This window comes from Artibeus jamaicensis, unplaced genomic scaffold, assembly GCF_021234435.1.
Source record: "Artibeus jamaicensis isolate MK-2021 breed Jamaican fruit bat unplaced genomic scaffold, CSHL_Jam_final contig_497, whole genome shotgun sequence".
NCBI lineage: Eukaryota > Metazoa > Chordata > Mammalia > Chiroptera > Phyllostomidae > Artibeus > Artibeus jamaicensis.
Genome location: NW_026521863.1, coordinates 4,997,127 through 5,013,152, shown reverse-complemented (window position 1 = coordinate 5,013,152; position 16,026 = coordinate 4,997,127). Strand labels below are relative to the sequence as shown.

General features: G+C 57.1%; 1 protein-coding gene across 1 annotated transcript in view; it reads left to right on the top strand.

Annotated features, from left to right (window-relative positions):
- The window catches only part of IGF2R (insulin like growth factor 2 receptor), a 94,944-nt gene that overhangs the window by 49,025 nt on the left and 29,893 nt on the right, over window positions 1–16,026 (top strand). The window contains exons 12-25 of the mRNA XM_053668727.1: window positions 216–356; window positions 1,468–1,611; window positions 2,098–2,235; window positions 3,027–3,171; window positions 3,674–3,851; window positions 4,484–4,599; window positions 5,029–5,197; window positions 6,230–6,409; window positions 8,728–8,829; window positions 10,344–10,445; window positions 11,790–11,985; window positions 14,403–14,573; window positions 15,439–15,585; window positions 15,671–15,846. Of these exons, the coding sequence (XP_053524702.1) occupies window positions 216–356; window positions 1,468–1,611; window positions 2,098–2,235; window positions 3,027–3,171; window positions 3,674–3,851; window positions 4,484–4,599; window positions 5,029–5,197; window positions 6,230–6,409; window positions 8,728–8,829; window positions 10,344–10,445; window positions 11,790–11,985; window positions 14,403–14,573; window positions 15,439–15,585; window positions 15,671–15,846 (2,105 nt within the window). The remainder of the gene's footprint in view (window positions 1–215; window positions 357–1,467; window positions 1,612–2,097; window positions 2,236–3,026; window positions 3,172–3,673; window positions 3,852–4,483; window positions 4,600–5,028; window positions 5,198–6,229; window positions 6,410–8,727; window positions 8,830–10,343; window positions 10,446–11,789; window positions 11,986–14,402; window positions 14,574–15,438; window positions 15,586–15,670; window positions 15,847–16,026) is intronic.

The window sequence follows — 16,026 nt, the reverse complement described above, 5'->3', positions numbered from 1 at the left end:
GTGGCTTATTTCTGTCCCGTTAAATGAGAAGCGGAGCCTCTCGGGGAGGGCCCGTGCCTGTCACCTGCGCGGTCCAGAACCTCGGCGGCCTGGTGAGAGCTTCGGGCCTTTCCCTCCCGCTCACTCGTCCTTTATAGTGAGACTCACGGGGACACCGTCACTGCTTTCAGCTAAAGGAGTTTTGTGTTTTGTTTTTTGCTTTTTTTTTTTAACAGAAAAGGAACAGAATTGGGAAGCCGTGGACGGCAGCCAGAAGGGAACGGAGAAGAAGCATTTCTTCATCAACATCTGCCACAGACTGCTGCGGGAAGGCCGGGCGCGGGGCTGCCCTGAGGACGCGGCCGCGTGCTCCGTGGGTGAGTGCCGCCCTGAGCCTGCTCCCGGCCTGGGGCCTCGGGCGGTCTCCCTGTGGTTCAGCTCAGCCTCACACACTGCCTTCAGCAGATAAGGGAGGGCAGAGAAAGTAGAGACCGGGCTGCCGGTCGTACCAGGTGCAGCCTGGGGTGGGGACCGTGGGGAGCCCGAGGTGGCCCCAGCCTTCTGAGGGGGGTGGGCCCCGTGCTAGGGACGGAAAGCATTCTGTTGGCAAAGGCTCGGTTAGGAAAGACATTGCTGGGACTTGGGTAGAGCTGGCTTTGGTATTTTAAAAGCTTTACATTGTCTGGAGTTGTTCAGAAGTTAAGGCGTTGGGAATCTAATATTGTAGCCTTCATCTGAGAGCACTGTCCCCTCAGGTTCCTTCTGCCACGGTCGGTCGTGTGGGTTGGGAGCTGTCCTGTGGGGATGGCTCAGTTTGATGTGCAGATGTAGCTCATCGTTAGCTGCCACTTCAGATGCAGGTTGGAAATGACAGGCAGGGGAGTCATTTGAATCTCCTACAAGCAGGGAGTGAGGCGTATGCAGGGGGTGGGTTCCAGGAACTGCCCTGCGCTTCAGAAGGGTGCTGCATTTGCAAGCAGCCCCGGCACAGCCACACCTCCGTTTACGAAGGACGTGGCACAGAGTTCAGAACTTTGCAGTGGAAGTTGGCCGAATCGAGCTTCGAGTGGCCCCTTCTGGGCTTGCCAAGCAGGTTTAGTTCCTTTCTGCCGTGTTCTCGGGCACATGCCGGCTTCTCGTCTGTGCTTTTCCGAGCCCTGCATCTCAGGGAGGCAGAGGCCCCCCGGAGCAGGGAGCCGTGTCACTTCACCGGATGGGCGGGCAGGCCAGCTGGCCGTCTTGCCTCCTGCGGGCTGGGGGAGGTGGTTTCCTCCTCGCACTTTGCTGCGAAACTTGGAGGTGGCTGCCACCACCCGGCCAAACTTGTTACTCAAGAAAATCTCACTCACCATTTGGTCCTGGCCGGGCCCGGCAGGCCGAGTGAGGGGCTGCGGCACACCTGCTGGGTCTTGGTGGGTTTTTGGGGTCTCTTTGTGTCACTGTCATTTCTAATCATGCCTTTTGTTTTTCCCCCTTTCTGGTTTCCAGTTAAGAATGAAGTTAAAAGTCTGGGCAAATTTGTTTCCCCTCCCACAAAACAGAAAGGAAATATTCAGCTCACTTATTCAGATGGTGACGTTTGCGGTGATAACAAGAGAATACAAACTAACATAACACTTGTATGCAAGCCGGGTAAGCATTTATTTTTTTAACGTATTTTATTGATCATGCTACTATAGTCCCCGTTTTTCTCCCTTTATTCCCTCCACCCTTCCAGCAATCGCTCCTGCCCACCCTTGGTTCATGTTCATGGGTCGTGCGTATAAGTTCTTTGGCTTCTCCATCTCCTGTATTATTTTTGACACCCCCCATCTATTTTGTACCTACCAGTTATGCTTCTTACTGCCTGTACCTCTCCCCCTTATTCTCCCCCATTGGCACCCGTTGGCACCCGTTGGCACCCTCCGTCTCCAGAACTTTCCATCTTCCCAGAGGGACACTGTCCCCATTAAACTTGAACTCACCTCCCCCTCGCCCAGCCCCTGGCAGCCACCCATCTCTGCCTCCGCAGGTGCGACCGGCCACGTGCCCGGACTCGCCCAGCGTTCGTGGGACGGGCCGTGGGACGGGGGGGAGTTGGTGGGAGCGGTTGTGACGGTCTCTTCTCCCCACTGACAGGAGACCTAGAAAGCGCCCCCGTGCTGAGAGCCACCTGGGAGGACGGCTGCTTCTACGAGTTTGAGTGGCACACGGCGGCCGCCTGCGTGCTGTCCCGGACCGAGGGCGACAACTGCACCGTCCTGGACGCCCAGGCAGGTGCGTGTCCGAGCAGCGCAGGCGGGGGTTGGCACCTGGGCCTGCTTAGGTATCCGAGGACATGCTCACCGATGGGAGAGAGGGCAAGCAGAACATAAACGCTCGTGTGAGAAACATCGATTGGTTGCCTCTTGCATGTGCCAGGACCGGGGACCAAACCCGCAACGTGGGCATGTGCCCTGACCCAGAATTGAACCTGTGACCTTTTGCTCTATGGGGTGACACTGCAACCCACTGAGCCACACCAGCCATGGCTGCTTATTAGGCTTTAAAAAAAAATGCTTTCTATAAGTGTTTTAGAACTCACCAGCTTTACTGTTTGACCCAAATTCCAAAAATCTGAAGTTTGAGGTTTGAGATGATGATAAATGTGCCTTAAATTCCTGGTCACAGAGGTGTGCTGAGTGCCAAACTTGGGGGTCAAATAAGTCACTTTTGAAACGGCTTTTCTCACGAGTTTCTGGCCAAGAAACTGACCTCAGGGAGACCCTTCTCGAAGGTCGTTGTGTCGTGCTCACCCCACTTGGGACACACTGTGTGGTGGCTGGCCCGGCAGTTCTGGGCTCCGAGTAGAATTTTTAGGTTTATGGTGTGACAGCGTCTCCTGGCGATGTGTCAGGAACTGTGCTTGTGGTCACCAAGGGACGTGCCTCTTGCCTGCCTCTTCGGTCTCTGAGCCCCTGGGAGGCCCCGGGAGGGACGTCTCCGCCCGAGGCCTCGGGCTGCGGTCGTCCTTCCTGACTGTGGTCCTACCCACCTTCCGTCCGTACATTGTTTGTGCTCTTCTCCAGGGTTTTCTTTTGATCTGTCACCACTCAAAAAGAAGGACGGCTACAAGGTCGAGACCGAGAAGTACGACTTCTACATAAACGTGTGTGCCGCGCTGTCTCTGGGCTCCTGTCCGACAGGCTCGGGGGCCTGCCAGGTGTCAAGGAGGCAAGTCCCCACGCTCGGTCCCGGCTTCTCCTTAGTGTCCCTTGTGGCAGCTGTCTCATTCGGGGTGGGGGGTCCTCTGCAAGCATCCCAGCCTCACAGCGAGCCCTCAGACGCTCAGAGAATGTAGCCCGCCCACCAGAGGAGGATGCTAGGAGTTCACTTTCCCAGAGAAGGGGCCGCCGCACCCTTGCAGAAGAGGAACGGGTTTACCTAACGCCTCTCTTCTGAGTAGCAGGCTCTTCTCAGCTGTGAGATAGTTCAGTGTGTGTTTAAATCGCATTTCCTCATTCACTAGTTCCAATGAAGTGAGTTGTACCACCCTCCAGCTGTGGGTTTGGGCTCCTGAGTGGGGGTGGGGCGGCCTGCTCGCCCTTCCTGGGCTGACAGATTCTGATGCAGGGTCAGGGTGGTCTGTAGCCCCGGGTCCTGGCCACGGTGGCTCACCCACCCTGCACATCGGGCCCCGCCTCCATCTTTTCTGAGAGGCGTTTGCTTGTTGTAGTGATAAGAAGATTTGGAGCTTGGGACAGAGCAATGCTAAGCTCTCGTATTACGACGGGATGATCCAGCTGAGCTACAGAGACGGCACGCCCTATAATGACGACAGGCACACACCGAGAGCAACGCTGATCACCTTCCTTTGTGACCGAGACGCTGGCGTGGGTGTCCCCGAGTATCAGGTAGGAATGTGCTGTGTGGATGCGTGCGTGTGCCTGTGCATGGCACCAGGGAGAGGCCGTCAGCCTGGAGGAGGCAGGAGGACAGAGGGAAGCGTTGCCACGGGGCCGGTGACGTCTCTGGAGTGAGACGGGGTTCTCGCTGTAGGCGAGGTAGGAGCTGGGGTGTCCCTGGGGGCAAGCCACCAAGTTGCTCCCCAAGACTCCACCAGCAGGCCTGCCTGCTGTGGCCTTTTATTCAGAGCTATTTTTAATCTTGTTTCCTGGTCAAGTTATCGCCTCTTGAGACTTAACCTTTTTTGATTTGCTCGGGCCCAGGGCAGTTTTCGCTTTCTGAGCTGTTTATTTAGTGGGCTGCCTGCCCCCCGAGGTAGCCCACCAACCCACCGGATTCGAGTGCCAGACACCCACACGCAGCAGGACCCTGCCTTGTTCCCACGGAACGCGGGCTGGGTTTCCACTGTAACCTTTTACTGGGTACTCTTCCTTTTAAGAAAAAGCGAGGTGGGCAAAGCTGTCTCCTTTCCTGCGGTGTTTATTTATAGAAAATGTACCTGTCACTGTGTTAACGCCGGTTTTGCGTAATCGTCCTCTCTTTGCCGTTCCTCCTCCTCTCTCCTGGTCACGTCATGAAGGAGGAGGGCAACTCCGCCTACAACTTCCGGTGGTACACCAGCTACGCCTGCCCCGAGGAGCCCCTGGAGTGCGTGGTGACCGACCCGTCCTCGATGGAGCAGTACGACCTCTCCAGGTGAGGGGGCGCCAGACTGCCCTTGGCCCTGGCCTGGGTCCAGGGGGCGCACAGGTCGTCTGGGCCTCGCCAAGGGGCGTAGGACTGAGCACTGATAGGGAGCCCAGGTAGCCCTGGGGTGTGCAGAACGCATTCTGATAGTGCTCTGGTAGCCTTTGTGGTATGAATTGGTTTTGGTCACGGAGCCTCGGTTTCAGCTGCAGCACTTAAATCAACGACAGCGCAGGAGTGTGGGGGCGGTGTGAGTCGTGCCGCACCCCGAGTTCAGTGAGAGCGTGTCCGTGGGTGGGCGTCACGCGTCACAGTGAGCCAGTCTCTAATTGACTGGGAAGGCGTGTTTTGTTCTGCATTTCTCTGACTACTTAGAAAGGAATTGTCAGAATGAAATCCGTGGGTTTCAAAAACATTCCCTTTGCTTTGAAATGGCAGGCTAGCGAAATCCGAGGGCGGCCAGGATGGAAACTGGTACGCCCTGGACAGCGCGGGCCCGCACAACACATGGAGGAAGTACTACATCAACGTGTGCCGGCCCCTGAGCCCCGTGCCGGGCTGCGACCGGTACGCTGCCGCCTGCCAGATGAAGTATGAAAACAATCAGGTGAGTCTGCCCGCCCGGCCGCCTGCTTCTCCCCGCACACCTGCCTCAGCGGGACCGTGCGGCCATCTCCGGGCTCCCAGATCACGATGTGGGACCGGCCGCTGAGGCCACGCCTGGGTGTGACCCTGCGTGAGTCCCCGTTCAGGTTGCAGTCCCAAACAAGCCTGGGCGATGATGGCCTCTGGTCTCAGTGCGGGGGGCAGAGGAAGCTCCTGGCAGTGTCCGGCTGGCCCAAGTTCAGAAGTGCCTTTGAGGGACCAGCAGGCATCCAAAAGCTCTCGCTCCTGGCTGAGTAGGGAGAGTTGCTGATCCACACGTGTGCCGAGCCTGGGCACCGGGCTGCCTTCGCTGTTGGGCAAGCATGGTCACCACCAGCACTTTGTATGTTTCCTTGTGCTTTTGCACGGCGAGTCTTGAAGGTAGACACATGCTTCATGAACAGCAGCATGTTGGGAACGTCGTCTTCCTGGCCTGTGCTCCGGCCGCTCCGGGCGACCCATGCGCTGTGGTGGAGCAGGGACCCCGGAGCGTGTTCGCGTGCCCGAGCGTGCGCACTGTGGGAGCAGGTCAGCGCTCGGCAGTCACGGGTGCAGACTCGTCTCCTCGTTCACGTTGGTTGCCCCAAACCTGCACCCTCGTCTCTTTCCTGCCCAGAGGACCAGAGGAAGGGACTCCAGGGGGCGGGCAGTGCAGGGCATGGCACTGCTGGTTTCAGGCAGCATGGACGGGGTCTGAGCCACACCTCTGATGCTCGTTAGAGGGATGGCCTCGGACAGGGCCGTCCCTTGTCTCCCTGCTGTGAAGCAAGGGCGCGGGGATCTACCAGTGGGAGTCGTGTTGAGGGTTTAGGTCCCTACTCGGGTGAGACCCATGTTCACAGAGGCACATGTTTCCCGTACGTGAGAACGCTTGTTCTGTGTGCAGTAACGCAGTGATCACGGCGACTTCCTGGACCACAGCCCGCGGAGAGTAACAGGGCCCGTTGCGCTAGCGATGAGGTCAGGGGGCCCTGACCAGTGCGTCTGTTTGCAGGGCTTGTTCTCCGAAGTGGTCTCCATCAGTAACTTGGGAGAGGCCAAGGCGGGCCCCTCGGTGGAGGAGAGCGGCAGCCTCCTGCTGGAGTACGTGAACGGCTCCGCCTGCACCACCAGTGACGGCCTGCAGACCACCTACACCACCAGGATCCACCTCATCTGCTCCAGGGGCAGCCTGGTAAGGCGCCACGAACGCGGCTCTTCCGGCCTCTGTGACCAGGACTGGGGCGTGTCTCCTAACCTCGGTGAACGAGTCGGGGGTGGGTCGAGCTCGCTTGCTCTTTATTTTGCTTCAGTCAGCAAGTAACGGAAACAGGAGGAGGCACGAAGTGCATAGTAGGGCTTCGTGCTGTGCTCTGAAGTTGAAGCATGTTCTCTGCTGCTGGTAGGTGACACCGTGTGGAGTTCTGCAGACATGAGGTTCCTTTCCAAGTTGCAGGGCCTGGCCTGCCTGTTAGGTCTTGCGAGTCGGTGACCAGGGGTCACGTCGGCAGCGGCACAGGCCTTGGCTTGGGTTCTGTCCCCACAGGTCACTAGCTCTGAGGCTTGGTTCACATTGGGCTTATAGACTGACAGGGAGGGACGTGTGTGTGATTCACTCCCGAAACGGGACTAGGAAGTCAAGGCTGGGAAGTGGGAAGGTGACGGAGGTCACTTTGGGCTGTGAATCCTTCACTCAGGGCTCCGGAACGGAGGAGAGAACTCTCGAGTATAAATGCTTCAGGGTCATTCTCTGCAGCCCCAATTGCTTTTAAGAAATGTGGCAAGAAATGCGTAACAAAGTTCACCATTTACCCATTTTGGGGGTGTACCATTATTCAGTGGTATCAAGTGTTCACAGTAGTGCGCACACCAGCCTCTGCTTCCGGAACTCGATCATCTCACCCTGAACTGCTGTTCCCCTGGGGTTTCACACTTATATCTGGGCCTTGTGTTTTCCAGAAAATTGCCAAACTATTAGGTAAGGAGGAGTGGAGGTACTGGAATCCATGGTTGTTGATTACTGAATAGATTATTTAGAAGGCCGCTTTCTAAGGGTGCCTTACAGCTTCTTTCAGCTTCGTTGCGATGAAGTAGTGAAGTGTGTTCTCCCTCCTCACGAGTCTGGTGGACTTTGACACTTATACTCCAGCCGTCCCGTGGACCCCAGGTTCTCTCTTCCCTGCCTCCATGTGATGTTTTTCTAAGAGATAATTTCTTTAAAGTTCAAGGAGGTCTCTCTGATAAGGGCCGCAGTTACCCACGGGCCCCGCATGGCCCCGGGTTGTGCCAGGCAGGGCTGCAGAGCCGAGACTGACGCACATGCCTCAGTGAGCCGAGCTGGGGCTGCCGTGTCTCTGCTCAGTCCCAGGAGGGAGTCCTGGTGGCCCCGCCCTGTCTAGACCTGGCCACCTCCCTGCCTGTCTAGTCTGGTTTCTTGTTGCCATGGTGATGCTGGGTGGTTTCAGCAAGTCCTGTGACCCCTTGTTTGGACGGTATTTTCTGGTTTCTGGACCCATTTCACACTGTCACTGTATATCTTGTACAGAGCCTGGTACACGTGTGGGCTCAGGAAGTTCTCAGTGAGTAAAGGTCATGTCCACGGAGAGTTGTGCAAGTCACAGAACCCTCACGGTGTAAGCTCAGGTACTTCTCACAGCCACGCTGTAGGGCAGAGACGGGATGGACGTGTTTTTATTTTATTGTTGGAGACACTGAGGCTGAGAGAATGGGGCGCTTCCACGTGGACAAGGTGTGGGCTTGGGGTGACATGACTGTCATTCCCTTTGCCTGGAGCCTGCGCCTTGGTCTTCTCACGGGACTCCCAGCAGCGCCTGGCATTCAGTAAGCATGGCTGCTCCGGGCCCCTGCCACACGTGGGGAGGGGGTGCTGCCCCGTGGGGTAGTGTGGCGCACATCGGGGGACTTTGCATTGAAACACTCCCGGAGAAGCTCACGGATTGTGAGGCACTAACAGCTGAGCGCGTTTTCGCAGACGGGCACACCTGTGTGGCCAGACCCCCGCTGTCCAGAAACAGCTCACTGGCAGCACCGGGAGTCTCCTTGGCGTCCCCTTCTGGTCACATCTGGTCACATCTGCTCTGACCTGTCAGGCACAGGGCAGTGTTGCCTGTCCGTGAGCTCACATACGTGAAGCTGTGATGCCCCGAAGTCCTTTGTCCTGGCTCACTGTACCCGACACTCGTGGTGGGGAGCAGCTCCCATGGGCACTCAGACCTGGACTCAGACTTGGGTTTAGGTCCCTGCTCCACCACTGACTGCCGGTGTGGCCTCAGGTGCATCTCAGCCCGCACGCCCGAGAGAGGGTGACCGCACAACAGGAGTAACAGGGCACGGGCTGTGGTCAGAGAAGGGTCATCAAGCGCTGAGCTTCCCGGTTGGCACTGCATGAGATGCGGGATATTTCGGCTGCTTTTATGGGGTAGGCTGGGACTCTCTCGGGCAGTGGCGTTCCGCTTTCTTAGACTGGGTGCCCTTCTGTGTTTGCCCTTTCAGAACACCCACCCGATATTCTCTCTCGTGTGGGAGTGCGTGGCCACTTTCCTGTGGAACACGGAGGCCGCCTGTCCGATCCTGATCACAACAGACACGGATGAGGTATGTGTGTCCTCCCGCAGCCTGAGCGGCCCTGACGTTGCCCCCGGCGTCCGGCTCTGCACGCACCCTGTCCTCCTTCCTCCAGATCCGTAACTCATGTCACCCTTTCTTCCACGTTGACGGCAGGTTCCCAGGAGTCGTCCTTTGCTCCTCTTCCACCCCCGGCTCCCTGGTTACTGTAGGTCCCTTCTTTTTCCTTCATCCCACTGTCCCTTTGATGGGGCACCGGCACCCCTGTGGGCTCTGGGGTTCTCCGTCACTGCGGACATCTGAGTGGCTAATATATCACTCCAACACCTAAACGTTTCAGTGCCTGTCACCTATAGCAGCGGTCCCCATCCTTCTGGCACCAGGGACCGGTTTTGTGGAAGATTGGTGTAGGGGGAACAGGAGGCGGAGCTCAGAGTTCAGGTGTCAAGAGGCTGAAAGGGGAGGAGGCAGGAGGCGGAGCTCAGGCTTCACTGTGGCTCAGCTCCTAACAGGCCGTGGACTAGTCTGTGGCCCAGAGGTTGGGGACCTCTGACCTGTAGCACACAGCTCACCTGTTTCGCCGTGATACGGTGTGTGGGACACGGCCCACCTATTCCACTATGATACTGAAGGATTTAACACCCTTACCGGCCAGTCTCTTACTGTCTTCTCTGCTTCTGCCTCGGCTGTGTGCCCGCAGCAGTCTGGGCACCTTGGCCTTGGCACTTGCCTGCAGTGAGCCCTGCCCTGCAGAGCCCTGCGGCAGCTGCTGTGTGACGGTTCTCTGACCTTCCGAAGGCGGCTCCTGTTTTCACAGCCCCCATCCTTGGTTGATGCTTTCTGGGGTGTGGCTGTGGCTCCTTTCCCTGCACGTTGTGGGTGGGGGGCAGAACACAGACGTGAGGTGAGGGGGCGGGGCTCACCACGCTTCCTCGTGAGGTACCTCGTTATCCTTCCCATTGCCTTTAAGTGCACACCTGAGGCAGAAAACAGCACACTTTTAAAAAGACTTTATTCATCTTTAGAGAGAGGGGAAGGCAGGGAGAAAGAGAGGGAGAGAAACATAAGTGTGTGGTCGTCTCTCACCTGCCCCCTACTGGGGACCTGGCCCGCAACCCAGGCATGTGTCCTGACTGGGAATCAAACTGGTGACCCCTTGAGGCCCATGCTCAATCCACTGAGCCACGCCAGCCAGGGCAGAAAATAGCACATGTAAGTGACTTTATTAGGTTGACTTTACAAGTCACTTACGGGTCTCTGGATCCTGACCTCTCCTCCAGGGGTCAGCAGCGGTCTTCTTGTTCAGGCAAACGGAGCAGGCCTAGCAGCATCCGGTGCGTGTCCTACCTGAGCCTCATGCCAGGACGGACTCGGGAGTCCAGGCAGGGCTGTGGCAGCGCACGGCCTGCTCTTCTCACCGGTTGGAGTTGGGGGAGAAGCACAGGTCCCTTGGGCTCCCACCTGCAGGTGTGGGTGGTGCCCTGTGTCTGCTGTGCCCTTGGGGACCTGGCCTGATGGCATCTCTTCCCGCCTGGTTCCCGCAGGCCTGCTCCATCCGGGACCCCAACAGCGGGTACGTGTTTGACTTGAACCCGCTGAACAGCTCCGAGGGCTACATGGTCTCCGGCATCGGGAAGACTTTCATGGTAAGATGTTTGTGATGGATTCCTGTTGTCTTTGAAATGGGGACATGGCGCTGAAGCCACCTGCCGCCAGGGACTGGGATGGCAGCTGTCACCCAGGAGGAGACGAGGGTTCGGATTTCAGGGGAAAGGCGGTAACACCCTCGCCCTGGTCCCGACACTGTGCGGCGTCACTCTTCAGAAGATCAGTTAGTCCTCACGGTGCTGGGCCAGCACCCCTGGGAGCTTGTTAGAAACACCCCGTGGGGCGGGGCCAGCAGCTGGATGGAACGAGCCCTGCAGCAGCAGTCAGGAGGAAATGGCGACTAATTGCCTCGTAACAGGGAAACCAGCTGGGTGGCTAGGTTCTAGAACCTTCTGATGGTGCTGCCTTCATAGACAGCCCTTGATGGTGTGTCTGGGGCAGCGAGGTGGAAGACCTTCATGTTAATGCCCTTGTGCATCAACTGAGCGCCACCAGAAAGGGAGAAAGCTTAAAAAAAAACCTTTACTTTGGTTTGTTTAAATTCTTGTAGCAAAGTCCACATTGAAAACAGGAAGTTGGCACGAGAATGTTCTATGAAAATTGGATGCAGAGGGGAACTCTGCAGGCCCACACCACGCAGGAAAGCGAGCAAAGCCCAGGAAAACGCCTGGGTGAGCTGTGTGGCTCAGCACCACTCGGGGTGTTGCTCCCTGCCCTGCACCCCCGATGGCCACTCCGGAGTTGGGTGTAAGCTGGGTGGGCTCTAACAGGGTCGCAGTAGGTGAGGGTGAATGTAGTTGCCTGTTAAGAGTGTGAGAGGCAGGTGAGCACCTAGTCGAACCCTAGTCACAAGTGTTATATGTGTGCATTGTGCGTGCACACTCAGCACAGAGAGAGGTCTCCCCTTCGGCCTTTGCGCCAGGGAGGAGCGTCTTCTACTCCATCTTCGTCACTGCGGTGACTGCAGCCAAGTTTAAATGAAATGGTAACATCTGTAAGAGGAATAGGGGTATCGCATTATACTTACTTTTAATTAGCACGATGTCAGCTATGTACACTTCCTCTGATGTTACTTAACATATTGTGAAATTCTGGCTCACGTGTGTCCTCTGTTGTCCACGGTGCTTTATTGTTGGAAGCATGTCTCTGCATTGGGAAGTGTGAGGATGTGTGTGTAAACGTGTACCAGGCCTCGGAGGCAGTAGGTGGGCTGTGCCGTGCCATGTGGACTCTGCTCTCAGCCTTTCGCACTGACTGTGGGGCCTCGCTGCCCAAACACTGGGGGGCGGTGGAGCAGCAAACGCAGCCCGTTCGGCCCGGCCGGGCCTGGCGAGCTCTGCAGCCTGAGTCGGTGCGTTTGTGTGTTGCCGCCTGGCCTGCAGTTCAACGTGTGTGGCACGATGCCCATCTGTGGGACCCTGCAAGGAAAGCCAGCTTCCGGCTGCGAGGCGTCCACCCCGACAACCGACCTCAAGGACCTGAAGCCGGAGAGGCTGGTCGGCCTGGAGAAGACCCTGCAGCTGTCCACGGAGGGCTTCATAACGCTGACCTACGAAGGGCTGCACTCGGAAGCCAAAGGTGAGCCCTGAACCGTGCGGTTTTGTCACCGACGTGTGTCTTGGCCATTCTGAGACCGGCACCCTTTCTGAGTGTGACGTCAGTGCCCCAGCAGGGTCTCAGAGTCCTCCCACCTCTGGGGGCACGCGTCCTGGCGTTTGCCCGGGTCCCACAGACCTGACCCTGGAACTAGAGGGGTTGCCGGCCACTGACACCCGCTCGCTCCCTCCTCCCAGGTGTCCTTCGTCATTCGTCCCTCTGACGTGGGACGTTTTCAGTGTCCTTCTACCCTGTTTCTTTCAGGTTTTGACAAAGTGGTGGGTAACAATAATAAAGTTATTTTTTTTTTCTCCTCCTCTCCACTCAGTCTTCACTGTATCTTCACATATAGCTTTGCTCTTTTTTGCAGCTGTGCTGAAAAGCAGGGACCTGGTGTGATAAAGTGCAAGATCTGGTCGGAGACCTGGGAGGGGGTGCTGTCCCAAGGGCTTCCTGTGTTGGGATGCTGGGTGCACGTCGCTGGTCGGTTCTCACCCAGCCCTGGGCCTTGCCTCACTCATCAGTGCCCCTGTCCCCTGCTTAACCACCCCCTCACTTGACGGGTGACGAAGGCCAGAGACGGCCCTGTGCCCTAGACAGAGCTGGGAGCTCACTGGTGGTCAGGGTTAGGGTCGGGGTCTTTGGATTCTCATCCTGGCTTGGCCGGTGAGCACGTTTCTCTCTTGCAGGCGAGGCCACAGAGGCCCCCAGGGGCAGTGGTCTGCCCAGGGCTGCACGTTAGTAAGCAGCAGGGTTGAGACTTGAATCCATGCCTGCGTGGCTTTTAATCTGTGCTCTTCCTGCTGCTCCGTGATGAACTCAGGACAGGGAAGCTGGTGTCTGGAGGGGAGTGGGTGATGGCCCTGCTCCCTGGGACTTGTGGCAGTGTGTGGTCATTAGTTAACTTCATGTGTCATGTGTCAGGCTCATAGATACCGGAAACCCAGCACACAGGCAGAGAACGGTCAGGGCAGACGGCAGAAGGGTCATTCGTGATTCCCGGGAAGGGTGGCCGAGGACTGGGGAGTCTGTTTAGGGACGGAGAACGTGGGTCTGGGGCTGCTGTCAGCCCTCTGAAGGGCCGTCCTTCGGAAGAGGAACTAGGCCCGTTCTGTGCCCTTTGTCATTAGGGGAGGGTAGAGTAGAGTTGGGGTGGTGACCCTTTGCTTTATGGACGGAGAGGTCTTCAACTTTCGGTCACCGTGACACCCCAGAGACCACAGGCTTTGTTCTCTGTGATTCTTCTCCATGGTCTCAGCACTGTTAACACGGACCAGTGTAGGCACTGACAAGCGATTCGTTCTTGTGCTGTAACTCGAGGGATAGTTGTCCGTCTCTTATGGAGACCGCTGTAGCCATGGGGCTACAACCGTGAGCACTCGCTCTCTGGGATTTGCGTCCAGGCCCCAGTGCTCCGGGCTCACTCACGTAACCCGCACTCCAGCCGTGCTGCGTTAGGCTCCTCCCTTAACCGCTCTTGGCTGCAGTTTCCTCTGCAGAGGTCATGGGCCTTCACGTGCTCACGGTCCTTCACTCATGCACACTCTTCCACCCCACTGCTCGCCACAACAGTGGCATCGGGCACCTGCTGCTTCTTTCTGGGGCGGTGGTCACAGCCCCCCTCGCTCAGTGTTCTGACCTGCTGGTTGTCACCCACCCTCCCTTCCTGGGCTTTGTTCCTTGTTTCCTCTGCTCTCAAAGCTCCTCCATCAAGATGGCCACGTGGTTCATTTCTTCACCTTCTTCCAGTGTTTGCTCAGATGTCCTCTTCTCAGGGAGCCTGGCCACTGCCTTTAAAACTGTCACACACCATCCCCACCACCCTTGGGATTTCTCACACCCATCCCGGTTTCCTCCTTCCTTACACTTCTCACCTCCCGGCCTGTCTCAGGCTGTGTTTAGTTTGCGCACCATCGGGGCCTGTGGATGGGAATGTGAGCTCTGTCTTTCACTCCCGTGGGTAGGAGGAACTTAGTAATATTGCTGGTTAAACGCATGGAGGAGAGTTACCTTGTTTTCTGACGTTTTCACTGATAGATGTTGCACTTGTATATTTTCTGGAATACAGGGTAGGGCAAAAGTAGGTTTACAGCTGTTCATATGTAAACTAGCTCGATAATTGATAGTAACACAAGAGTGAACTCTTGTGTTTCTCGTACTCACAACTGTAAACCTGCTTGTGCCCCGCCCTGTGAAAGAATGCCAAGGCGTTAGGCTCCCGGCCGAACCCCACCTGCATGTGGGTCACTGTGGCGGTGAGAGTGGCCACCCTGGTTCAGACCAAGTCCCTGGAAAGTCAGCTGGCGTGGTGACAGCGTTGTTTCGGAGGTGGCCATGATGCTTATCCCCAGTGGAAGCGCTGTCCTGGGCTGTTTCTCACGTCTGGCCTTGTTCTGCAGGGACCGGTGACGCTTTCATCATCCGCTTTGTCTGCAATGACGACGCTTACCCGGGAACCGCCAGGTTCCTGCACCAGGACATCGACTCTGCCCGGGGAATCCGAAACTCTTTCTTTGAGTTTGAAACGGCGCTGGCCTGTGTGCCGTCTCCAGTGGATTGCCAGGTCACAGGTGAGGCCGGGGGGCTGGGCGGCTGGGCTCTGAGAAGCCAGTCAGAAGTGTGCGCATATGTGGACGTGTCTGTGCGTGCGGGCCTGTGTGTGGGTGCAAGTGCATGCATGTTTATGTGCATGCACAAGTGTGTGTGAGCATGTGTGTGGGTGCACAAGTGTGCATGTGTATGCATGTTTGTGCGCATGCATGTTTGTATGCATGCACGAGTGTGTGGGTGCATGAGCGTGCACGTGTATGCATGTTTGTGTGCATGCACGAGTGTGTGGGTGCACGAGTGTGCATGTGTACACATGCTTGTGTGGGTGCATGAGTGTGTTCCTGCAAGTATGCATGAGCATTGGTGTGTGTGCATGTATGTGTGAGTGTGTGTGCCTGCACACGAGTGGATGTGTGTGAGATCAATATTTCACAGGCAGCATGTCATTTGTTGTACTTTTTCTTTGACGGATGCCTAGATATGGAATGTTTCTCTTGAAGAGAATCTGGGATAATTAGTGGTTTTAAGCTATATTTTGGGATCAGAAGCTGCTTAAGAACAGAGAAGAAAACTTAGGGGAAAAAATCAAATACACTTGCCAGAGCTTCTTACTGAGGAAGAAAAAATTTAAAAAGGCTAAAGCTGCATAAGGTGGACCCAGACGCTGAGTGGTGTCCCCAGGACCCCTCAGCCTTGGAGGGGTGGCCCCCACCCCCACAGGGATGGCGCTTCCTGTGAACAGCAGCTTGGAGGGTTTGGGTGGGGACCGCCTCACTTCTTAGTTATGTGTGTCTGGTTTGTGTGGCATCGGCCCTCGGTGGCGAGGGAAGGCTGTGCCCCACAGCTGACCGGCACTGGTGTCCGGTGTGTCCCCGTGTGTTGCAGACCTGGCCGGAAATGAGTATGACCTGAGCGGCCTAAGCAGAGTGAGGAAGCCATGGGTTGCTGTGGACACATCAGTGGAAGGGGAGAAAAAGAGGACTTTCTACCTGAGCGTGTGCACCCCACTCCCGTACATCCCAGGGTGCCATGGTGAGTTTGGAGCTTTGGACTTGACTTCCGTGGCCTGCCCTCCCACCCCCCACCCCAAATGAATCTCCCGGCCCGGCCCTTCCAGGCAGCGCCGTGGGGTCCTGCCTGGTGACCGAAGACCACAGCTGGAACCTGGGCGTGGTGCAGATCAGTCCCCAGGCCGCAGCCAACGGGTCCCTGAGCATCGTCTACCTCAACGGAGACAAGTGCAAGAACCAGCGTTACTCCACCCGGATCACGCTCGAGTGCACGCAGACGTCGGTGCGTGAGTGGCGAGCCCGTGCGCCTCTCGGGTCGGCGTCTCCGTGCCCGGGCCCCCCTGAGCGCCGAGTCTCCCGTTTCGTGGGAGCTTTGCCCGTGTTCTCCTGTGTGTGACTGGACCGTGCTCCCCCCCCCCCCCCCCGTCTCCCCCCAGGCTTACGTGGTTCACGGTGCGGCATA